The sequence below is a fragment of the Chenopodium quinoa genome, unplaced genomic scaffold, assembly GCF_001683475.1.
Source record: "Chenopodium quinoa cultivar QQ74 unplaced genomic scaffold, ASM168347v1, whole genome shotgun sequence".
Lineage (NCBI taxonomy): Eukaryota > Viridiplantae > Streptophyta > Magnoliopsida > Caryophyllales > Amaranthaceae > Chenopodium > Chenopodium quinoa.
Window position 1 is genome coordinate 4,517,986 of NW_018743389.1, and position 25,798 is coordinate 4,543,783.

The following is a 25,798-nucleotide window of genomic DNA, read 5'->3' on the forward strand; positions in this document are numbered from 1 at the left end:
TCTTATTAATCAATGTGGTCACACCGTGTGACTAGCCACATACAAGACTTACTCATATCATAATTTTTAAAGGGGAAAATTCTTTGCCTTTAAGGCTCTAATAGCTTGAGTTTCAATGAATCTAATATGTTCGTTGTTATACACAAGTTTTGTTAATACCAATAGACCGTCTTCGTTAATATTAGAATGATAAAAACTCCGTACCATCCAAATACCGAGTACAACTTAATACCAACAGACATTTTTTTTTTTTGGACACAAACAGACGATATTAAAGTTATAAAAAGAGTCAACCTATTAAAGGACCGATAAATCATCTTCTAAAGGTGTGTAGTACTGTAATAATCAAATGTAGCATGGTACATATACTTGGTATATTCATACTATTTACAGTCTCAATATCGAGTATCAGATACAAGACACATTATTTTCCCTAGGCTAATGTGGTTATGTGGACTGGAGATATAATATACTGAAGGAGACATATATGGCCCCGTGTGAGTCGTGAAGTTGTGTGACTTGTGTTGAAATAAAAAGGAAACTTTTTTATTCAACTGCTACACTTTTACGCTGAACAATTTAATGCTAGATTTCATTTTTCATCCTTTTAAGCTGAAACCAGGAGGAAAGAGAAATTGATGCAGTTAATTAGAATATAAAATATTCTCAAATTTGGGGGGTCTTTCAGTAATCGAAGATTTGAAGGCTTAAGTTTGCAGCTTTCAGCATCACATCATCTGAAAAAATTTAACAAATAAAGGATTTATATTTATTTGACCCACCTTTAAATATTTTTTTATGTCCCTATTTTTCACAGAAGATAAGCATATTGCGGGAGAAATTCTTCATCTGCTTTGTTTTTTCAATCTGGGTATTTCTTCTATCTCTTAATTTCTGCACAATACTGTTTATAATTTCTGGGTTTTTAACAATTTATTGGAAGGTTGACTATATATGTTATCATATTTGAGTTCATTGGTTTCATCATCATTGCTATTACTTTATAAGTATGAATAAAGCAAAAGATTTATCTAGGATTTTGTTGTCTTTTTGTTTTTTGTTTGCTGTAACTTTTTGTATTCTTTAGGTTCTTTTGGAATTACAGTAACAATGTTTTAGATAAATGATGAACTGGTGAAAGTGCAATAATAGTGACAATCTTTTTGTATTTATGTTTAGGAGTTTTTTTTGCACAGTGTCCAAGGAATATTCATCCCTTTTATGTGGTGTTTTTGCTGGTATTGTTGGTAAATTTCTTCAAGTGCATCATCAGATCCATGGGGATGTGTCAGTAATATGTTTGTATAAGTTAATAAAGTCTTCGGGTAGTTTCGGAAACTTGGGATCAAATTCCGTCTACATCTATGCTTTGCGGTGTCTTATATACCATAATTTGAAAACTTGTTGAATTTGCACCGGCTATTGTGAAAGAAAGTGAGCCTAGAGACTATAATTGCTTGTTGATGTTTGAATTCTGTGGAATAAGAGGGGTTGGTGGAACTACCATTTTCCACTTTCTGTGGATGGACCCTAACTTTAAGTTTGAAGTCTTTTGGGTAGATTATTTTGTTTCCTTATATTTGGGTTTTTATTTTTCTTGATTGTGTTTTTTTGGGTCCTGCAGTTGTTAATTAGACTTGGGGCTGTTAATGGTACTTTGAGGGAAATATACTCAACCTGAAATCTTTGAGTCTTATGCATGTCTGACCCCGTGGCAGCTGTCGAAAATGGGGGAGGAGTTGCATTGTGTCCAGCGAGAACTCAATCTCTTGATGTCTTTGCTTCGAATTTAAAAGACGGGATTGGTGCTGTATCGAATGGAGGAATCTCTCGTACATCTTCCACAGCTTCTGGATTTCGGGTGGGAGATATCACACTACCAAATGGAGAATCTTATTCAGGGTCATTGCTTGGAAATGTGCCTGAGGGGTCTGGGAAGTATTCGTGGTCTGATGGTTGTGTTTATGACGGTGAGTGGAGAAGGGGGATGAGACATGGGTGGGGCAAGCTTAGCTTTCCTTCTGGAGCAATATATGAGGGTGAGTTTTCAGGTGGTTATATGAATGGCCAAGGTACATATTCGTGGCCAGGGCGTATGACATATAAGGGTCGATGGAGACTTAATGTTAAACATGGATTGGGATATCAAGTTTATGCCAATGGTGATATCTTTGAGGGCTCCTGGATGCAGGGATCTCCAGAGGGGCCTGGGAAATATACATGGGTTAATGGGAATGTTTATTTAGGAGATATGAAAGGAGGAAAGATGTCTGGAAAAGGATGCCTTACTTGGATTAATGGAGATATGTTTGAAGGTAGTTGGCTGAATGGAATGATGCATGGCTTTGGAGTTTATACATGGAGCGATGGTGGTTGTTATGTGGGAACTTGGACGCGAGGTTTGAAAGACGGGAAGGGTGCATTCTATCCGAATGGTAGCAAACTTCCAGCTGCCCAAGAGCTCTACTTAGGTGCTTTAAGGAAACGAGGGGTATTACCAGATTTGAAGAAGCAGAACCAGGTGTCTCATCTTCATCAAGCATCCACAGTGAACATGGGAAACGTCAAGGTTGGCAGAAGCCGTGAAGCTCGCCGCCATCCATCTGATAAGCTTTCAAAAGGTAATTTGCTAAATCTTGAGCAATCCCGTGAAAAAAATATATCTCTTGAGAGACGATGGAGCCTTGAAGTCGCAATTGAGAAGGTTATTGGACATGATACATCATCTGGTTTCGCTGAATCACTTACTGAAGGAAGAGATAAAGAAGCTGAGACAAATATTCCTATTGTTGAACGGGAGTATATGCAAGGTGTTTTGATCAGTGAGATGGTTGTTAATAATTCATTTTCTCCAAGGTCTAAAAGAGCAAAAAGGAGGCAGAGGAAACTAGCAAAAGACGTAAAGAGACCAGGTGAAGCTATTATTAAAGGTCACCGAAGTTATGATTTGATGCTCAGTTTGCAGCTTGGGATAAGGTAAATTCACCTTCTTTACTCTGATTTAACATAGTTTTCCAGGTATTCATTTTTGTTGTTGGTTTTCATGCCATCAAGCAATTTATTTATTAAGATGGAGTCTTCACACTTTCTTCGGAATAGTAGAGCATGATGCAATTGTTCAATTAATAGGATCTATAAATCATTTGAGATTTCATAGCTCTGTTATGGCCTAATGGTAGACCAAAGTTTGTACTGAAATTGGAAGTCTGAGACTCAGAGTTATGGGCTGCTATTTTACACAGTCTAATTTGATTTAGCTGATATAAGTAATGTTCTTCTTAGAGCCTTGGATCTTTCTCAAATTTTTGTGATCCTTATTCCATTTTGGTGTTGGAAAAATTTCTTGTTTATCTCGTAACCAATGTTTTTTTGCCATTGTGGAAAGAGTTAAAAAAGCATGCTTGTTTTGTCATAAATATTTTCATACATATGATGATGGTTTCTTCAGTATGCTATACTGAACTTGCACTAGATTTATATCAGATATACTGTGGGAAAGATCACTCCCATACAAAGACGAGAAGTTCGAGCATCTGACTTTGGTCCACGTGCAAGCTTTTGGATGAATTTTCCTAAAGAAGGGTCACAATTGACACCCCCTCATCAATCAGATGATTTCAGATGGAAAGATTATTGTCCAATGGTTTTCAGGTTTGTTGTGGACTCTGAATTTCTGTGGCATCTTTGCATATACGTTCTACTTCATAAATCCTTTATCCTGAAGTCTATAAAGAGTCTGATTAGAGCCCAGAATTGACTAGATCTTTACTAGTTGTCATCAAGAATTATGCTCTACTTTCCGTCAACAATGCAAATTCAGATATAATTTAGTCAAACTCACATTTGATGATTCATGGTCATGTTCTCATGCAATGAGCTCACTCTGAAGCATGGTCCTTTATAGATATAACTGTTGAATGATTTAATTTAATTGAAGAACTGAATTGTGGGTGTTAGATATGTAATAGCAACCATGAAGATAATGCTGTTGCTTTACTCTTATGCTAATGCATTTCTGAGATATCATTTCTGTTTTAAATATGATAATTTTTTGGATTGGGCTCCAAATATTACACATGTTGCAGACAGATTAAATTAGCAAATTATCTTATCTTTGAGAAGGTTTTCTTTCTTTCTTCCCCCCTCCTCTTCACTTTTTCTGTGGGGTTTATTATCATATTTTTGTCATATTTGCCTTGATAACTTTGGAGTGGGTGTCTTTTCATGGGCCCAGAATTTGTAAGGCTTTTCATGGTTGTGGAATATGGGGTTCTCAAAAGTGCTTAGTATCAGGCCTTTTTCTTTCTATGACTTTTAGGACTTTTTAAATAACTTTGTTAGTATCGTATTCTTCCACTTACTCAATAAGAGGGTAGTTTTTATTTATTTATTTTTATTTTTTATTTTTTACTGTTGTAAAGGTTCTCCTAGCAAGGAAGGTAAGAAATTTAAACGCTCATCTCGGGGAAGGTGACTGGAGACCCTGATCTCTGTTTGGAAATGAGTCACTACAGAATGTAAATATTTAACAAATTCTTTCTGCAAAACATTTGTAAAATTCTATGGCAGCTTGCAAAAACATGAGCAGTGCTTTTTCAGATGTTTTAAAGTTTGCCTTTCTTATATCAATAGGATGTGCTTCTTTGAAGCATAACTAAAAGTTGAAGTTATATTACTTGTCCATTACGTAATGGGAGACTTATTTCTTCCTCCCTCTTCATTCAATTTATGGACATACATCATACTCCGGATCATCAGCTTTTACACTTGAAAGGCTAACATGCTTATTATTGTAGAAACCTTAGGGAGATGTTCAAAATAGATGCTGCTGACTACATGATGTCCATCTGTGGTAATGACGCCCTGAGGGAATTATCATCGCCTGGGAAAAGTGGTAGTGTCTTTTTCCTCTCTCAAGATGATCGCTTCATGATTAAGACGCTGCGGAAGTCTGAAGTAAAGGTTGGGGCTTAGCTTATATCTTATATTCTGTCATAAATTTCAGTTTTCTCTCTATTTCACATTTTTACTTCACCTTTTGCATGTTTAACTTCAATTATCTCTTAAGTAGATATCATGTCTTTTTTTAATAATACTGTGTATTCTGTTGTTAGAACCATGTGACCTTAGTAGTTGGTGTGAAGTTTCTACTGGTGTTAGTTTTCATCTGCTTTATTTAGCTTTCATGTTCTTTTTCAGATAATTATAACTAAAGGTCATATGCATAAAAATTTCTAGTCTGGAATCTAGACATTATTTCATCCTTCACAATCACCATGTATCATTCATTTGTTTGGTTCATAAAATTCTTTAGTTGGTCCAAATGTAATCTCCTGCCCTGTTAACAACTTTGTACAGTACACAGGCTGTGTTTAGTCTGAAGCAGTAAAAACAGCAATTCTTAACGGATCCTGCCATCACCAGTCTAGGAGACTAAGGTTATGTAGCCATTACCCGTGAATTTGTGATAGTTAACATGTGGGGAGCTTGTTTCAAAAATATATACAAATAAAACATCTATAAAAGGGATAGAGTGACTAACCAAACTATAAAATCAAATAATTTACAAGCCATTTTTGTTATAAGGAATGTAGTAGTATGTGATGTCAATTTCACTCAGTCGCATACTGCATATTATCAATAGTAGTTATCAACCAAATAGATGTTGTAGAACTATAATAACATCAACTAAAGAAAATAGAGGTTACTATGTTTTATACAATTTTACTATAATAATAGCTTAATAAGCATCTAGAGAATGGATGCCTTTCTAATATTTACTTCTATCTTGTTTCACTGAAACTTCTACATTTGTTAGATGGTGCCATAAGTCTTTTCCCATCCAATTTTTGGCCGTATTCTTTATTCAATCTCTAGATATGCTGATTTAGCTGCTCTCTTTATTTATTTATTTATTTTTTTCCTTGTTCCGAATTCCAACATTGTTGGTGGTGCTTCTAGATCTTGTATGTCAAATCAAACCTCAACAATTCTCATTACTAACTATTGATGCCCTCCGTTCAGCTTTAACATATTAAATTTCTATACATATTGATGTTAGCAGCATGGGAATACTTTAATTTTGTTTGGTTTGCCAGTTATTACCTTCATATATTCACTGAAACTCGAGATTATATCAATCATCTTTTGAAGATGAATACATGATGTTCTAAATTTGAAAGTCTATTAGAAGATTCCATAAGATTTCACTGGGATTGTTTATGACCATCTCTGGCCAGAAAGGTTCATAGTTTACTGATTGTATTCAAAGCCTGTAGGAGTATGTAACAAATGAGCTTGTAGGCATGTGAGCTAAGTGAGGCAATGTATTGATTGTATTCCTTTTGTTTGGCTAGATGTTTAATAATCTATTTTGGAAGAAGGTATACCTGCGTATCTGTGAGGCTAGGCTTAAGTTTGAAAATTGATCAATCATCAATAGTAGACATAAGTGGCGCTGCTGTTGATGTTTTGCATGCTTGGTTGCTCTAATAAGCTTGTCTCCATGTGAATTTCACTATGCTGCTTACTACTGCTTTACTAGATTGAAGGATATAAATGTCAATCTGCTATTTTTCTGTTGCAAAAATTGTGTGGAATTTATGATCAACTTCTGCTAATAGTGTGCATTGATTTAGGTTCTTTTGCGGATGCTTCCTGAGTATCACCATCATGTGCGTACATACGACAATACACTTATTACCAAGTTTTTTGGCCTTCATAGGATCAAACCTTCTAGTGGTCAAAAGGTAACATAGTTGTACTGTTTTGAGTAACAGCATAAACTACCATTGGGAGCTTTATAGTTTATCCTAAAGTTATTCCTTTTCCTAATATAATCCCTTTGTTTTGAGATAATAGTTGCATTTTTCTATCTTGGCCGTTTCAAATTAATAGTTTGGGACTTTGGGTCATATGACCCATAATATTTTAGTACTATTTCTAAACATTTGTCCCCACTTGCCTTGTTTTATTTCTCCCCCGGTCTCTCTTTATTTGATATACTTTCCACATAAAGGCATCCTTATTTACTTGACACATTTCTCTATCTTTCCTTAAATTGCATAGACCCATATTTATTTATTTATTTATTATTTTTTATTATTTCTCTCTTTTAAATTTGGACCTACTACCCACAAACTATAATAAGAAAATACCTCAGCACCCACTAAATATAATAAAAACTCCAACTACCCACAAAATATAACATTTTTTTAAAAGAACAAAAAAACACTCAAATACCCACCATTTATAATTAAAAAAAAAATTTGTCCGGCTTCTAGTTACTGTCATAGAATAAAATTAAAGTCAATGAGTTTGCATGAAATTATGTGCCAGTGAAAGAGTGTCGAGTAAATAGGGACGGAGGGAGTGTTCTTCTATACAATATCTCTAATGTACATTATTTTATTCTTTTTGTACAATGTTCTACTTTTTACACTTCTCTCTTATTATCGTAGTGATCACCTTGGTTTATTAGAGAAGAAAAGTGTAACCATTATGCCGAAACGGAGGAAGTAACTAAAAATGTAGCAGTAGTTAAGGCTTATATTCTTTTGGTGACCATTTGTCATCTTGAAAAAGTTCGTTTATGATTTGGATAAAGTCCCTAGAGACTTAACTTTGTCATGATTTGGTTTCTTGCAGTTTAGATTTGTGGTGATGGGAAATATGTTCTGCACTGAATTAAGGATTCATCGAAGGTTTGACTTGAAGGGATCTTCTCTTGGGCGCTCAGCAGATAAAGTTGAAATTGATGAAAACACAATTCTTAAAGATTTGGATTTAAACTACAGCTTTTACTTAGAGCCCTCTTGGAGGGAGGCACTATTAAAGTAAGATATGATAAATTTTAACTGTTTGTGTCTTAATATGTGTATGTTATTGAACTTTGTATCCTTTTTTGCTTTGCTCACATTGACCATCTCACTGGCCTAAGTAACTACAAAGTAGGGATCCTGTTATATCATTTGTGTCTGTGATTTGCTTCATCACCGTGTCAAATGTTAATCATACTCTATTGAACCTTTCTTTTCCAAAAAATTTGTTAACGCAATTTATAGCCAAAGCGGCCCTCTGCTTTCCTCTCACTCAATGTTGGATTAAGAAAGTATATGACAGAGTGACAGGCCTCTTGTTACACATGACCCTGTATGACTTAAGTCTCATTGTCATTGATTCTTTAAAATTCCAAAGACACCAAGTCAATACTCTTGGAAGAGGCAAGTTGAGGAGGAGAAAGTTGTTTATTAAGTAGTGGTGAGAGTGAGAATGGGCATCTTTCTTCCAAAATGATGATTTAGCTATTAGAAGATATGTTACTGTCACATCCTGTAAACATTTTAGCTATTGAATGTCTCTTTAATTATTTGCCTTGTGAGATGGATGGATTAACAAAGTTTTGATTTACTGATGTGACTATATGATAATTGGAACTTTTTTATATGTTTGAAGTATTTCTGTGAGCTTTCAGGCCATCTGATCTTATCATCCATTTTGAAATTCGTTCTATCAAGACTGAACAGGAATTTGTAATTATTGATTTATGTATGATCTGGTGGTTTTCATTTCTGACTAGTTCTGTATGGAACTTTGCAGCCAGATTGAGATTGATAGTAAATTCTTGGAGTCGCAGCACATAATGGATTACAGTCTTTTGCTAGGAGTGCATTATCGTGCTCCTCAGCACCTCCGTTCAATCATGTCTCGTACTAGGAGCATGAATTCAGATGGTTTGGGCGTTGTAGCTGAAGAAGGTTTGTTTCTAAGCTACTACCAACTATTTTCCTTGATATGAAATGTAGCTTTTTCAGAAGTGTACAGGTAAGGAGTGAAAGTGCTTTTAAATAGAGGTTTATTATTAAATTTCTGACTTGCAGACATATGCTAGTGCTGCCTAAACAAGTCCACATTGGATCAAATGGATCAATTTTTTTCACTCTGATAGGATTTTTACTATCCAATTATATAGCAGTTGAGCTTAGTCCATTGTTTTCTATGACCATATATGTATTTGGAAAGATGGAAATTTCACTGTTTTACCCCTTCATGTAAGATTTCTCTTGGATGAATTATATGCATGATGCCAGATTTCTATAACTACCCATGATGGCCCCTTTAGGTGGTGGTAATAAACAGAGGTAATGAGAATGGATTTAAGTGTAATCTAGCAAGGAAAGTATTATCGTAATGCCCTTGGTGATTCAACCCCTTGGCATTGGCATAAGATTTCCCTTACAAATTTACAATTCATTCTCATTACCAAACGTCCCTTGAACTTTGTTGATACGTGATAGTACTAATTTGGACACACGTGGTCTTCTTCTCCACTCTTTTCTTCCCTAGCTGTTTTTTACCTACAGCATCAGTGCTGCTGAATGTCATTGGGCTTATAAGCTTTGTTCTCAAGTCACTAGCAGAACCATGTGCGGTTACAGTGTTGAAGGAAACTGTAATCTAATAGAACAAAGAATTTTGAGTGAACTTGAACTATTGCTTGACGTGATATGATGCAAGCTTAAGATTAATATTCCCAGTGGTGCAAACCCTTGAAAAAGTGGAGATGACTGTAAAGTCGTGAATTATTTCCTTTTACCACTTGTCAAGTTAATGTTGTTTGCTGGTAATCCATGAACTTACTAGAAAATGCAATGTGCAAATTTTTCTACATTTTGATATATTTAAATGGACATAATGGCAGATGCTTGGGATGATGGCATGTTTGCTTATCCACAAAGCCTTGTATTGGTTCCACGAGGAGACGACAGCAGTGTTGTTGTGGGTTCTCATATAAGAGGCAGTATATTGCGGGCAGCTTCTGCTGCAGGTCATGAAGAAGTGGATTTGCTCCTTCCGGGCACAGCTAGGTATGTAACTCTCTTTTCAAGGTTTTCCTCATCATGTCCTCCAGAAATATCTGTATGTGCTTTATTCTTTTCATTTTTCCTTTGACAATTTTTTTTTTTTTTTTTTTTTTTTTTTGAAATTGATTGGTTTCGTTTGTGATGGGACGCTCACCCTCTGCGGGCCACTACTAGTGAATCTAAGCACAAATAAGAGACTTAATGACCTTTAGGGTAACCATGAAACTAAGTCATTGTTGGGAAAACAAGGTTTCATTTGGTCATATAATGTGTTTATGTGAGCTTAGTTGGAGTCTTGAGGGATCTCACTTATTCACTTTTTCTTTGAGTGTTGAGGCATGCTGCTTGTCTAGCTGTCAATACTACTGTCTTTGACTTCCAGTTAGTGGTTTTATCTGTCTCTTTAGAAGGACATTCTGAAGTGAAGTTAGTAAATTCGATTAAAAAAAAAAAAAAAGATTATTAAATTATAAAAACAAAGTGTAGGTTGGAAAAAGCTGGATAAACTTGTAATCCTTTCATATTCTTTACCATTTTGCTATTCTCTTGACTGAGAATTGAGGGTGTTATATTGTAATCTGTTGATGAATCGGGAAGCTAGGCTATTGGAAATTTAGAAGCAAAAGTTCCGTCCAAGATAAACTTGACATGTACATCTTCTCTAGTGGTGGCTACCTATATATACTTTCTTACATGATACTCTCTTCATCCGAGGATTTATATTAGGGTAACATAAACCAGTAGTGGCTGTTTCAATTTAAGTTTACACACCCTAGCAAGGTTTTTCTCTGTACTCTCTAATGTTAGGCCTTGTACCCGCACCTGCCCACTTTTTTTCTCTAAATCTCTTTGCATAATCTTCATGTGACCCTGCCATATCCTTAAACTTAAATCGTAGTATAGGATATAGTATGGATTTTTTGTCATGTTAGCTAAGGGTGACAATGGCCTTATGGTTTTCTACTAATTCCATCCGCATCTCTATCACGAATACTTCTTGGTCTAAATTCATGGTTTCCATCTTTTGATTTTCTTTTGTTAGGCTTCAAATCCAACTTGGAGTGAACATGCCAGCAAGAGCGGAGCGCACTCTAGGGGAGTCTGAAGCAACACATCATGAGGCTTATGATGTCGTCTTATACTTGGGTATAATTGATATACTGCAGGATTATAACATGAGCAAGAAGATCGAGCATGCGTATAAATCTCTTCAATTCGATTCATTGTCCATATCAGCAGTCGACCCAAATTTTTACTCTCAACGTTTCTTAGGTTTTATTCAAAAAGTTTTCCCACCTTTAACTGAGACTTGAACTGTTTCTGACTTCTTTTATTTATTTTTCAAAAAAAATAAAAAAAAATTACCTCTGTAAATCTAGTGAATGTCATTTCTTGTTTTAAAGTGCGTTTATTTTCTTCAAAAGCAACCAAAAAAAAAAAAAAAGTGTTCATGAACATGATGGGGTTTATAATCTGCATCATCATTTTTGTGCTTGGTCTGTATTAAACTATTATGTAAAGTATATAGATTCATTTTTGTGTATGATTTTTGTTATGGGTGAGCAAAAAAATTAGGCACTTGAATTGAAACCGGAACCTGTTAGAAACTAGCAGTTGCGAGTAGCAAAATTGGGGAATTATTGCAACATGTTTCAGTTCAAGTCCTCAATTTTTCAGAGCCAAAACCCCATCAACACCAGTGTTAATATCAGGTACCTAGATGCTAGAACCACAACCGGATAAAACTGCTGTGTTAGCCTACATCATAAATCAAATATCAATCCAAGCCAAGTTTTAAAAAGAAAAAACGAATAGAATGACAACTTTAGCCTAGATCATAAACCTATTTATGTCCAAATCATGCAACACATCTTTTTTCTAAATGAATTGGAAAAAAATTAATTTGAGTTTATGAAATGATTGTCACCTGCACTCGGTTGTTCAAGTTTCAGTTTTGACCCTGAGAATTTTAACAGGTACCTTGTTTTGCTCGCCCTTCCCCTAATTTTGGTATAGTTATTAGTTAGGGGTGTAAAAGAGTTGATTTGTTCATATACCTGCGAGCAATCTCAGTAAAAAAACATAGAAAATAATTTACAATCGCGAACAAAATGAAAACTTGGCGGTTGTAAATAGGCAATCTCTGGCAGATGTAGAAAAGAGAGGGATGAATTTCCATCCTCCTAAAAGGTCAAATGTTACTGTAGGCTAATGTAATTTTAGAAATTATTACCTACGATTTGTGGCTATAAAGTAAATCATCCTGCTACTGTGAATACCATCCATGTTATAGAAAAGTTAATGACAAATAAATAACATTGTCGCTCATATATCGACCTTGAACGAAAGCATGATGTTATTCGAAATAAGCTTGGATAGGACTTGTTTAAAGCAACTAGCGATGCACACTTACTATATATAATTGCAGAGAGATAATATTAAAATAAAATCCCAACTTTATAATAAGTTTAATAAATTTTTTATGAATATTACATGGATATTTATATCCCTAAAAAAGTTTTTTTTTACATATTTGCCCCCATTTGATTTCAAAAGCCTTAAAATTGTCTCAATATCTCATGAATCCTCTAAATTGATTAATTATTTATAAATAAAAAAATTGTGCTTATTTCAATATTTAAATCCATCTTTTACTCTCTTCATTTCATTTTGTTTTTCCTATTTGTAATTAAAGAGGCTCTAGATTAATTTTACTGGAGTACAAGAAATATGTAATTGTGTGATGTCTTGTTTAGTTTATTTAATTTGTCTCAATAAATACTTATAATTTATTAGACATTTATATTTTTAGAACTCGATATTTTTTTTATGTTCTCTCGCTAAATCAAAGTAGGTCTACTAAAATCTCGAACATTGTATAGCTACATAACATCTAACCCATTTATCGCCTATATACCAATAGTTGTAGAAAATTATCATGGAAATAGGCATTGGACATAAAGACCACTTGTAATAATTCTTCTCAAAGGACCTAGGTTACATGGACACTTCATCCAAATGTCGTGTCACCGTATCAAACATCGACACTCATGGGACACAGGACGATACGTCTCGTACCATATCATACAATTATATGGGTTGTGTGCCAACCCAGATATAGAGAGAGAAAGTTAGAGAGAGGGAAGAAGGAAGAACATAGAGAAATTGTAGAAATGGAGTCAGCTTATCATTAATTTAGTGTGAGGTATTTATACAAGGAACTATTACAACTAACAACTATAACAAACTTCCCAGGGAATTGAGAAAGTTCTAAAACAAATATCTAAACCAGATATTTGATGTAATAATCACATAACACCCCCCCTCAAGAGTGAACTGTCTTGGGACACAAGGCCAATCTTGACATGGAACCTGAGAAGCCAAACCAATTTTTGAGTTGAGAAACTGATGTTGATCAGCACCAAGTGGTTTGGTCATTATGTCTGCAAGTTGCAAAGCAAATTTAACATGTTCTGTTTTAATGAAGCCAGATTGAACATTTTTTCGAACAAAATGCACATCTAACTTCTGATGTTTATTGCGCATGTGTTTAATTTTCTCATGGAAAACTGGATTGTCTGCAAGATGTTGTGCAGACACATTGTCACAAAACAATTAAACAGGAGGAGGAACATGCACGATGCACCCTTAAATCATTAAGCAAGCCATCCCACCAAAGAGCTTCATTTGTTGCATAACTCATGCTCCTGTACTCTACCTCAGTGGAGCTCTTAGAAACAACTTGTTGTTTCTTTGTTTTCCAAGAAATCAAGGATTTTCCTAAGAAAACACAATAACCAGATAATGATCTGCCAGAATCTACACAAGTTCCCCAATCTGCATCACTATACACCCTTAACACCATATAATTGTCAGCAGGATAAAAGAGACCCAAATTCAAATTACCTTTCAAGTACTTCAAAATATGATTAGCAGCTTGCAAATGAGGCTCTCTAGGTTGATTCAAAAACTGACTAAGTTGTTGCACAACATAACTGATATCAGGTCTCTGGTGAGATTGAGATATAAAAGCTTCCCAATATTCTTCCTGTACATTTCTAGATCAGGAAGAACTGTCCAATCATAATTGCTGAGTTTAAGACTTGTGGGGAAAGGAAAACCAGCAATAGTGCATGATTCCATATGTGCATCTCTAAGCATATCTAAAACGTACTTCCTCTGATTTAAAAGAATACCAGAACTAGACCTTGTAACTTCAATCCCCAAAAAATATTTGAGACTTCCAAGATCCTTGATAGTAAAAGCCTGATGCAAACCAGTCTTGAGAGAAGCAATAACCTCACTATCATTCCCAGTAATGTGCAAATCATCCACATAAGCAACTACTACAGTAAAAGAACTGCCCTGCTTCTTCACAAACATTGAGTAGTCTTGTTTTGACTGTTCAAAGCCAAAATCAACTAGAAACTTGCTAAGTTCCTTATTCCAGCATCTTGAGGTCTGTTTTAGCCCATAAATGAACCTTTTTAGCTTACAAACTTGACCAAGTAAAGCTTTAGAATATCCCTGAGGAGGTGTCATATACACTTCTTCATCAAGATACCCATGTAAAAAGGCATTATTCACATCAACTTGCTGTATATCCCACTTGTATGCTGCAGCAAGAGCAATGATAGTTCTCACAGTTGAAAATTTTGCAACTGAACTGAATGTGTGCTTATAATCCTTTCCTTTAACCTGTTTATCACCTCTAGCAACTATTCTGGCTTTACACCTCTCAACAGTCCCATCAGGTTTGAACTTGGTCTTGTAAACCCATTTTGAACCAATTGTTTTCTTGCCATGAGGTAGATCAGTCAATTCCCATGTATCAGTCTGCTCCATTACTTCAATTTCTTTATTCATAGCCTCTATCCATTCATCATGTTCTTTAGCCTGATTATAAGTACTAGGCTCAAATGCAGCCAACATATTTGCCAAACTGCCTTGTTCTTGCTTGTTAATAAAGGAAATAGGAGGAGTTGAAAATACGGAAAAAGAGGAGCTCATATCAGAATGAGGTGACATATTACTTTAGAAACACCAGGAATATGAAATTCAAAATCATCAAACTTCTTAGGAATATTCTTGTTCCTAGAAGATTGTTTGATAACAGGCAAAGGAGAGGAAATAGATTGAGAAGAAGTATCAAGTGAAAAATTAGGAGAAGAAGAATAAGTAGTGTCAGGACAAGAATGAGAAGAATCAGGAGAAGAGATATGATGATCTAAATCAACATTGAACTGAGTTTGAGAACCTGAATCAGTCATACCCAAATCAGCAGAATTAGAATCCAAAGCAAGATTTACTATATCACCAGAAGTGTTTAGGGTAAAAATACCCTAAGACACGTGGCCCAATAAAGGCCTGCCACGTGTCAATCTTGCAACGGTCAGCAAAGGCCCAATCCCTTTGCGACACGTGTCATTGTACTCTAATTGAGGTACAACTCTCCCCTACTATAAATAGTAAGGGCAGACCTCATTAATGGGGATCGAATATTTTCCCAAAAACAAACAAAACACAAATCCCCTTGCAAACGCTCTCAAATCGAGAAGCATTTATTGTCTTATTTCCTCATTTAGAAAGAGACTGACTTAATCTTCGTAGGCGGAACACCCCAGCCCCAGCCGGAGTATTCCGTTATTTGTGCAGGTACATGCTAAGGAAGGAGCATACTAGGAAATTGTAACTCTCCCGTAGGACACATAAAAAACCCCCAAACATCTGGCGCCGTCTATGGGGAGAGTACTTTCTAGATGACTTCAGAACAGGTACAGCCGGGTAAAAGTAGTCAACCTGCTGGTGAGGCTGAGGTCTACTCGGACCAAGATACAGCCGACAATCATGAGATTGAAACTTACACAGCAGCCGATGGTTCTTTCAGAACCAAGCATACTCGTTCCAAAGACAGAAGGGAACGGGCAGAGTAGCAGGCAGGCCCAAACCATCCTACCATGGGACCGCTTGGGTTGACTCCTGCTTCAGAGGGAGCCACCCCAGTCTCCAGAGATGAACTCATGAACCTGATGATGAGCTTCAAAGGAGAGATCAAAGGCCTTCTGGATAATACAGCCGACCCCCGTAAGGGTCAGGCGGAAGAAAGACGTCTTGGAAAAAAGACGGCCAAAACAGTAAAGGGTAGAGCATCTAACCCGCATCCGAAGTCAAATATGCCGGCTAGCCCTTTGATTTCTCAAAGATACACACTCCCATGGATGGAGCCAGAAAGCCAGTCTGGCACATTCAGCCGGATGGAACCAAGAAAGTCTATTCTGATGCCCGGACGCTCATTTAGAATAAAAAGACTCAGCAGCGCTCCGAGTCAGCATCAACGTCGACCTTTCGAGACAGCTCTAATGCCACATCAGGGAGGCACTCGAGAACAAACAATGACAGCCGGACGAGCGAGGTTTCCGCTCGATCCGGCCCTCATATGATCCAACCGGCATTACATGGAACACCATACACGCCTTTTGAATCTCCCTATGCCCAGCCGGGTCTTTTCGGGGGACAGCAGCAGCCGCCTCTCCAGCCTATGGACTGGCAGCTCTGGCTGCTCAATCTCGGGGAACAGCCAACGAGGTTTTCCAGGGAAATCACCGAGATGACCCAGCGGGCTAAGATTAAAAACGTGTTGGTAGGTGCCTATGATGGTACCACCAACCCGGAAGATCACCTTATGGCATACACCAACCTGATGTATTTGCAGGGTTTGGATGACGCCTCATGGTGTAGGTGCTTCCCGGCAACGTTGAAAGGGATTGCTCAACGTTGGTTTGGTAACCTCCCAGCCGGATGCATCAACAATTTCAGGACCTTGGCCTACTAGTTTACGTCCAACTTTTCTATGAACATCCCTGCCAAGAAAACAAGCCTTGATCTAGGGGCAATCCAGCAGGGAGATAAAGAGGGGCTCCGGTCATATGTCAGGCGGTTTAACCTGATGAGGATCCAAATCCATGGATTTTCTGATGACGTTGCCTATACTGATTTCTTTAAAGGCTTAAAAGACGGATCAACTTTTAAGTTTGACTTGGTTAGGAAGAGGGTCTCTACTCTTCACGAAGCGCTTATGAAGGCGGAGGCCTACATTTAGGCAATGGAATTGTGTGCTGTGAAACTTCCAACGGATTACAAAAGATCCGATAAAAAAGAGAATCGGCCTACCTAGTCGGCCAAAAAGGAAGACAAGAGAAAGGGGGTATGGGCAGCAGACTCATCCGGACAACCTTTCCAGAAAAGAAAGAGGTCGGATCCGTATGTGCCAAAGTACGAGTTCAACAAGGATTGTGCCTCCATTCTCAACGAAGTAAAGGACCGGTTGAATCTTGAAAAACCGGCTCCTATGAAGAGTCCCTTAAGCGCCAGGGATAAGAGCAAATATTGCCTTTTTCATGAAGAAATTGGCCATGACACTGAGGGTTGCTTTAGCCTCAGGCGGCTCTTTGACCGGCTGGCTGATCAGGGGGCTCTCAAATCATACTTATCCAAGTCAAAGAGTGCTCCCAAACAAGTAAAGGGACCACCCCCATAGAAACTGGCTACTCAATCGGATACGGATGAGGAAACCATCCTGACCATCGCCGGTGGATTTGCGGGAGGTGGGCCTACCATCCGAGGCACAAAGGATAACATTCGGAAACTGGTCAACTCAGTGGATGAGAGCCAGTCGTCTGAATATTCATTTCCGGAAGTTAACATCTCCGAGAAAGATAGAGGAGAGGTCAGGCGGCCTCATGATGACCCCATAGTCATCGAGTGCAAAATCGCCAATCAAAGAGTTGGCCGGATCTTGATTGATACCGGGAGCTCATCTGACCTCATAAGCTACCGGTGCTTGGAAAAGCTCAAGTACAAGCCCAGTAGCATGCATACGCCTCATACCCTCTTGTAGGTTTTGGGGGAGGAGTAGTACATCCGGTGGGCATGATTGATCTACCCATCCGGTTCGGAGAAAAGGGAAAGGGCCGGCACATGGTTGTCAAGTTTCTTGTTGTAGGAGAGTTGACTGCCTATAACTTGATTATTGGCCGCCCAACCCTTAACATCTCAAAGGCTGTCATCACCCCATCTCTAATGTTGATCAAGTTTGAGAGGGATGATGGCACAGTCGGTTCCTTGAGTGGGGACCAAAAGATGGCGAGAGAGTGTTACCTCTCGGACATCAAACCAACGCTTGACACAGACGGTCAAGAGAAAGAAATAGTTGAACTTGATGACTGTGATCAAAGCTTACCGGCTACTAAGCCAGCCGGTAAAAAGAGGAAGGCGGACCAACTGGCGCCTGTAAAGGAGAAACAATAGCAATCACTGTCAGGGGAGAGGCCAGACGGCCTCCGCCCCCAGCCGGCTGAAAAAATAATTGACATAATCCTTGAAGACAGCCGGCCAGACAGAACCGTCAAGATTGGAACAGTTGCGTTTGAAAGCTTAGGACCTGACTTGCTCCTTTTGCTGAAGGAGTTCAAAGATGTGTTTGCCTTTGAAGTAGAAGAGATGCCAGGTGTAAGTCCGGATCTCGCTGTTCATAAACTCGCTGTGGATCCTAAGAAGAAGCCGGTCAGGCAAAAGAAAAGGAACCATGGCGAGGAAAGGTCCCAGGCGGCAGCAACCGAGGTCAAGAAACTCTTAGATGCTGGGTTCATCCGGCAATGTTACTACCCGGATTGGGTAGCCAATGTCGTCCTTGTAAAAAAGCCGAATGGAACCTGGCGGATGTGTGTAGATTACACGGACTTGAACAGAGCTTGTCCAAAAGATAGCTACCCGCTTCCAAAGATAGATCATTTGGTAGACTCTACAGCCGGCCATGCCCTGATGAGTTTCATGGATGCCTACTCCGGCTTCCATCAGATACCCTTGTGGAAGAAAGACCAAGAGAAGACGGCTTTCGTCACAGATCAAGAGCTCTACTGCTACACGGTGATGCCGTTTGGGTTGAAGAATGCGCCTGCCACTTTCCAACGAATGATGAACTCGGTCTTTTATGATCAGATTGGAAGGAATGTGGAGGCGTACATCAATGACATGATAGTCAAGTCAAAGCTACAGGTGGATCATCTAGCCGACCTCCGAGAAACCTTCACCACCCTCAGGCGGCATAAAGTCATGTTAAACCCGAAAAAATGCGTCTTTGGAGTTGAGTCTGGGAAGTTTCTCGGATTTTTGATTGATCAGAGGGGCATAGAGGCCAATCCGGATAAAGTGCAGGCGGTGATTGAGATGCAGTCGCCTCGTACCGTCAAGGAGGCTCAAAAGCTTACCGGTTGTTTGGCGGCATTGGGGAGATTCCTCAGCCGGTCAGGTGACAAGTGCCTGTATTTCTTTCAAGCAATCAAAAAGAGGTCGAGGTTTGAATGGGGTGAAGAGGCTGAGGCGGCATTTCAAAGGCTGAAGCAACACTTGCATTCTTTTAGTGAGTCTCCTACCCCAGGAGGCTCTCTACATGTACTTGGCCGTCTCGGATCATTCCTTGAGTGTCGTGCTCCTTGCTGAGAGAGATGGCAACCAGCTCCCGGTCTACTTTATAAGCCATGTCCTCCGAAATGCTGAACTTCGATACCCCATGATTGAAAAATTCGGTCTGGCATTGTTCAAGGCAGTCAAGCGGTTGAAACCGTATTTCCTGGCTCATCCGGTGACCGTCTACACTGACCAGCCGCTCAAAAGGCCTATGACCACTTTAGAGTCATCCGGAAGAATGATTAAATGGGTTGTGGAAATTCAAAGTCTAGAAATCACTTTCGAACCCAGGCGGGCAGTTAAGGGTCAGGCGTTTGCCGACTTCATTGTTGAAATGACAAGGCCGATACAGCCGGATAAAACTGATCAAGTTTGGAAATTTTATGTAGACGGGAGCTCTACGTTAAATGGTTGTGGGGCAGGCGTAATTTGTCATTCTCCAGAGGGGGACAAATACGAGTATGCTCTACGATTCAAATTTCAAGCTTCGAATAATGAAGCTGAATACGAGGCCCTGCTAGCCGGTATCCACATGTGTAAGGCAGCCGGGGCAAGGAAAGTTGACGCATGTTCTGATTCTCAACTCATCGTTAGCCAGTACAACGGTGACTATGAGGCCACCCATCCGGTGATGATTAAGTATCTTCAGGCGGTCAAAGAGGAGGCTGGGGCATTTGATGAATTCAATCTAAGTCAAGTACCTAGGTCCGAGAATAATCAGGCGGATGCATTATCAAAACTCGCATCATCCGCCACATGTGATACGCCTAGGTCGGTCTTCTGGGAAGTCATGGAAAAGAAAAGCATTGAACATGACCCCATTGGAGTTCTAGATCGAAGCTCCACTTGGATGGACCCCATCCGGGATTATCTGGTAGATGGCACTCTACCGGATGCCTCATTAGAGGCGGCTGCTCTTAAAAAACGAGCATTAAGCTTCGTAATGCACAAGGGTGAACTCTTCCGGAAGGGTTACCTGCAGCCGCTATTCAAATGTGCTACCCCAGAAAGGGGAAAGGAAATACTGGAAGATCTACACGCCGGCTTTTGTGGATCGCACATTGGCGGGAAGACCCTCGCCAAAAGATCCAGGCGGCAAGGGTACTTTTGGCCTACCCTCGAGGCAGATGCATTAGATCTAATAAAAAGATGTGACAAGTGCCAAAAGTTTGGCCGGCTGATTAGACAGCCGGCCACTGATTTAACAGGTATTCACAGCCCAATTCCCTTTGCCAAATGGGGCATGGATATTTTGGGGCCATACACTCCTGCCCCAGGCGGCAAAAGATACATTTTGGTGGCTGTTGATTACTTCACCAAGTGGGTTGAAGCTGAGGCAGTAAAGGGCATCAAAACTAAGGATGTCATCTCCTTCATCTGGAGAAATGTCATCACCCGGTTCGGTGTACCAATGTCAATGGTCTTTGACAATGGCCCCCAGTTCGAAACGCCTGTCCTAAAGACTTGGTTACAAGATCAAGGGATTTCCCATTACTTTGCATCCGTTGGCCGTCCTCAAGCGAATGGTCAAGTTGAAGCTTTTAACAAGCTCATCTCAGGCGGCATAAAGAAAAAGATTGAAAAGGCAGGGGGTCTTTGGGCTGAAGAATTGACTCATGTTCTTTGGTCTATCAGAACTACTGATAAGGGGTCAACCGGTGAAACTCCATTTCTTATGGCATATGGAACAGAGGCGGTGCTTCCCATTGAATTGTATGAGCCAACACTTCGAATCATGTTATATGATGAAGAGGCAAATTGGGAAGCCATGCGCCTGGCTTTGGATACTCTTCCTGAAAGAAAGGGCAACGCCGCCTTGCGTCATGAAATCTACCGTCTGCGAATGACGAGGGCCTACAACAAAAGGGTGCGCAAACGCCCCCTCAATGTTGGAGATTTTGTGTTACGAAAGCTTGAGGCAACCGGTAGGGCGAACGAACAAGGGAAACTGACCCCAAACTGGGAAGGACCCTACCGGATTTTTGAAGAGGTTAGAAACGGCACATACCGCTTGGAAACCCCAGACGGAAGGCGGCTGCCTCGTACCTGGAATGTAGATAACTTGAAAAAGTACTACTTCTAAGGAATTTGTAATTTTTTGTAAATAGTATTGAAATGTGAAAGCATATAATTTCCATTCATACCATTGTATTTGCACCTGTCTAGTGCAAGATCACAGACGGAAGAACACTTGTTAAAACCACTGCTCCAAAAAGAGCAGTCATCCGGCGACACCCGTCCGGGTGAAATCGTTGAAGAGAACAGCTCCCTTCCGGGTGGTACATTGTTCTAGCGATCCAATAACTCAAACGACATTTTCTTACAAGAAACTTACAGCCGTTAGAAATGATCCTTCGCATCTAGGATTCACCCGGCAAGGACCCAAAAGTGGTCCATCCGGCAATATGAAATTCCTATTGGGTTACTGCAACCGGGTATTATTTAAAAGCCACCCAAACGGTTTTACAAACCATCCGATATTTTATTGTACCAGCCGGGGCAGGGTTAGATCAACCACTGATCACCCATCCGGCTGCCATGAAACAGCTGCCTGTTTACCGTTGGAGTAAACAGTAAGCCATTTCAGGGGCATTTTATAGTCCCAGCCGGGGCAGGGTTAGATCAATCAATGATCACCCATCCGGCTGCCAATGAAACGGCTGTCTGTTTACCGTTGGAGTAAACAGAGCCATTTCAGGGGCATTTTATAGTCCCAGCCGGGGCAGGGATAGAGCAATCAATGATCACCCATCCGGCTGCCAATGAAACGGCTGTCTGTCTACTGTTGGAGTAAACAGAGCCATTTCAGGGGCATATCATGGTATCGTTACCTCATCCGGAATATATAGAACAGTTGATTATGTTAACCGCATGAGTAGTAAACAATGTAAAAGCTTGTAAAAATGCATGATTAAAAACAAAATGCAAATAGTAGAATAACAAAACCGACTGCGTCGGTTAAATAGATTAAATATTTATAAATGGAAATGTTAACCGGACCCCCATCCGGGAAAGATACATCCAAAGATACTCGGCTCGCAGGCCGGAAAAGAAGATAGAAAAATTGTTTATGGTTGTTGTTGAAGTTGTTGTTGTTGTTGAGCTTGTTGCTGTTGAGGATCCGGCTGCTGGACTGCATCGACTGGAACTTCGGTCGACTGCTCCACCACTTGCTGATCCTCCGCCTGAGCATCTTGATTAGCCCCATCCGGCTGTATCACGTTGTTGCGCTCAACCCACTCGTCGAAAGCAGGAGGGGGGTCAGTTCCGAGCACCTTGGCCTCGTAAACTTCAGAGGCATACTGGTATCAAAGATTCCAGTATTCGTACTCAAAATCCGGGTGGATCAGGCTCCAAGCGAGCTTCATTCGTTCTTCGCAGTCGGCCTCATTTTCAGCAATTAGGCGGAGTTGTTCCTGTTCCAGCTCTTTCTTATGAGCCGCCTGATTGTTAGCAAGTTCAGTCACTAGCCGGCTGTTGTCCTTCCGGAGATCGGCATTCTCCTTATCAGCATTCTCCAGGGCTTTAAGGTCAGTTTGAAGATTTTTAACCTGGAGCTCAAGCTCATCAACTCTCTTCAATGCCGCCTCCCCAGCCGCAGCCGCCTTCTTTAGCAGTTCCTCCTGTTGCAACTTCCTTTGTTCAGTTTCCAAGTCATATGAAATGGCATTGAATTGGCAAACGTCAATAAGCTCAGATGCGCGCTTCTGAGCGTCTCTTACCTCCTCCTGCTTCTTGCGAAGAGGGACGCTAAGCCCATCAACTCTCAGCAGCGTCTGCAATATCAGCCGGAAAAAGTGTTGGGCAAGATTAAAGACAAAATACATGCATCCGGTAAAAAAGGGTATTACTTAAACATAGGCCATCCGGTTTATGTACCTCACCAAGAAGAGAAGTGATCCGATCAAGATTGACCGTGTGCACAGCCGGCACAGCTTCTCTCTCAGACCGAGTGATGGTCTTGACCATCCTCTTAGCATACTGCTGGTAGTTTGGACAGCTGGAGGTTGTATCTGCAAGCATAGAATCATCTGTAAGGTAGTGGGCATATGCCTCGCCAATATCCAGGCGGTGTCCAGAAGAATCCCCGAAATGGCTTGCTTGGGTTTTTACCTCATATGCCCAAGCGGCCAAGGGGGATCGAAGGCAGAAGTGTTACCTTTCTCAGACTGTGGGGTCAAAGCCCCCCCAGCCGCTAATGAGCTGGAGCCCGTCAGAGTACGAGCATCCGGTCTTGCTGACTCCACCACCATTTCAAAGTGGGGAGAGAATTGCAGGCTCTTCCCTGCAGTTGTCGGCCTGTCCTTGTCAGGCGTCTTCTCTTTCTGCCCAGCAGCCGGGGCAGGAGCCGCCACCCTAGGCACTTTGGCGGCAGGCTTGGGAATATTCCCAGCCAGTCTTTTTTGCATACTCGCTACAGAGCGAGGTATGACTTGGCTCCCGGCCTGAAAACAATCACAATAGCATGCATCCGGTAAAAAATCTTTTTAACAAGGTAAAAGGTACATCCGACAAAAGAAGAAAACAGTAAACAAGATGGTTAAGGTACATCCGACAAAATCTTTTTAACAAGGCAGCCATCGCCGCCTTCTTCTCTTCCAGCTGCTTCTTCCTCAGGAGGATGGCAGAAGTAGCCGGTGTCTTCTCTGGTGGCACCATTCTTTTTGCTTCTTCTGCAAAACAAGGAAAATATGGTTAGAGATCAAACAACGCATACCCATCCGGGAAAGACTTGATAAATTAGTAAACCTACCCTTGTTGAACATAGTGCTCAAGTTACAAAGGGACAAAAAAGCCTCATCCTTAAACCAATCCGGATGGGGCACCCAAAATTGGGGAACTATGATCTCACCCCCCGTCATTTAGAGGGGCGGTTGTTTTCAGAAAGAGACCTTTCTGCATTATTTTGTCCCATGCCTCTCCCGGTACTCTAGGGAGAGCGCATTTCCTTCCCAGCAAGGCCGGGTGCTTATTGTATCTACGCAGCCGACGGTTAAGTTGGGGGGAGGGGGAAGAGACGACATAAGATTTGCTCTTCCAATTACTCCACTTGGACGGCTTGTCCAAAGTCATCATATACTCCGGAAGCGTGGTGAGAGTGTACCACGCATTCCACCCACCCGACGCTCTGCTTAGATAATGCATATGCGCAAACGCTTGCCAGCTTGGCTTAACACCCTGCAGCTCGCAGGCGGCTATATATCCAAGAATGTTGACCCATGAATTAGGGGTCAACTGCCATACACCTAAGTCATACCCCTTCAGTATGGCTTTGATGCAGTGATGGAGGGGGAACCGGAGGCCGGCTGTAAACGCCGCCTCATAGCAGCCGAAGAAGTTGTCGGCATGGTCAACGTCGTCGGTCCAAACGACGCTTGCCTCTACAGGCGGGACGACCACTTCCCATCCCTCTCCAACTGGCTTTTTCTGTAAAAAAGCAGGGAGTGTGGCGTTCAAAGTGACCACATCCCTAGCAGACATGGTCATATCAGTCGGGTCGCCCTTAGCCGGCCATTTGTAGGCCTCTTCTTCAATAGGAGCCGCCTCTTCAGAAGACTCTTCATCAGGGCCAGGGCCGGACTCTCCATTATCAGCTGACCCCTCCATTTCACCGGATCCCTCTCCGGATTTTTCACCAGATCCCTCTCCGGATTCCTCAGCGTTGGAACCAGAGCTATCCAAGATACTGTCACCCGGTGTGCTTGGTACACTTGGAGAATTTTGCGGAACCTCTTCATTAATACCCATCTCAGCCGGTTCCTCGGCTTGCTCTTGATTTATAGGGTCAGCCGGATCAACGGCTGGGTCGTCGGACTGGTAGTCAGGGTCGATTGTCGTCACTCTGATCCGAGCCATTCTGTTCTGCACATGAACAAAGACGGTCGGATTCGATGTAGGTGAAGGTTGTTCCAAGCACCCCCCAGACGGCAATCCCAGTCCTAGACTCGACCGTTCCGGTTGACCGGCTGACCACAGTCGTAGGCTGTGCCGTGTGTGCATTGGTGGAGTCCATATCCTAATGCTATGCAACCGGAAATAAAAGAAAGTGACAAGTATGGGATGCAGGCGGTACCTTTAAGGATTGAGATTTGTTGAGATGGTGGCTTGAAACCTCCACAGGCGGAAGTCTCCGAATGTGTTTGAAGCTGAAATAAAGAAAAATAGATCAGATATATTTAATGGAAACTCATTCAAAAGCCCCCCAAGCGGTGGATTCCCTGATGAGGTAAAAATTGTTCAAATTGATCAAAGGTACCCCAAATGGCTAAATGCCGGATGGTGCTATTTGTATGTGAGAAAAAGCTAAAAGCTGCTCAAACAACCCCCATACGGTTAGATGCCGGATGGGGGCTATTTGAGTTTGACAAAAAGCTAAAGGCTGCTCAAACGACCCCCATACGGTTAGATGCCGGATGGGGGCTATTTGTATGTTTGAGAAAAAGCCAAGGCTGCTCAAACAACCCCCATAC

General features: G+C 40.6%; 1 protein-coding gene across 3 annotated transcripts; it reads left to right on the forward strand.

Annotated features, from left to right (window-relative positions):
* Window positions 1–482: 482 nt before the first annotated feature.
* On the forward strand, window positions 483–11,406 carry LOC110738465 (phosphatidylinositol 4-phosphate 5-kinase 9-like). Of its 3 annotated transcripts, none has more exons than XM_021918871.1 (9): window positions 485–871; window positions 1,719–2,976; window positions 3,484–3,651; window positions 4,797–4,962; window positions 6,639–6,749; window positions 7,648–7,835; window positions 8,599–8,756; window positions 9,701–9,866; window positions 10,906–11,406. In XM_021918871.1, exons 1-9 carry the CDS (start codon window positions 799–801, stop codon window positions 11,174–11,176), a joined length of 2,559 nt encoding a protein of 852 aa, XP_021774563.1. In that variant the 5' UTR covers window positions 485–798; the 3' UTR covers window positions 11,177–11,406. The 3 variants fall into 3 exon arrangements, with proteins under 3 accessions (XP_021774565.1, XP_021774563.1, XP_021774564.1); XM_021918872.1 differs by having other exon boundaries at window positions 486–871; window positions 1,625–2,976; XM_021918873.1 differs by lacking the exon at window positions 6,639–6,749 and having other exon boundaries at window positions 483–871.
* Window positions 11,407–25,798: the final 14,392 nt, after the last annotated feature.

Coding starts and splice junctions, on each gene's coding strand:
- LOC110738465 (XM_021918871.1), top strand. CDS start 799: ATGTCCCTATTTTTCACAGAAGATAAGCATATTGCGGGAGAAATTCTT. Junction 2,977..3,483: donor AGTTTGCAGCTTGGGATAAG/GTAAATTCACCT, acceptor GATTTATATCAG/ATATACTGTGGGAAAGATCA. Junction 8,757..9,700: donor GGGCGTTGTAGCTGAAGAAG/GTTTGTTTCTAA, acceptor ACATAATGGCAG/ATGCTTGGGATGATGGCATG.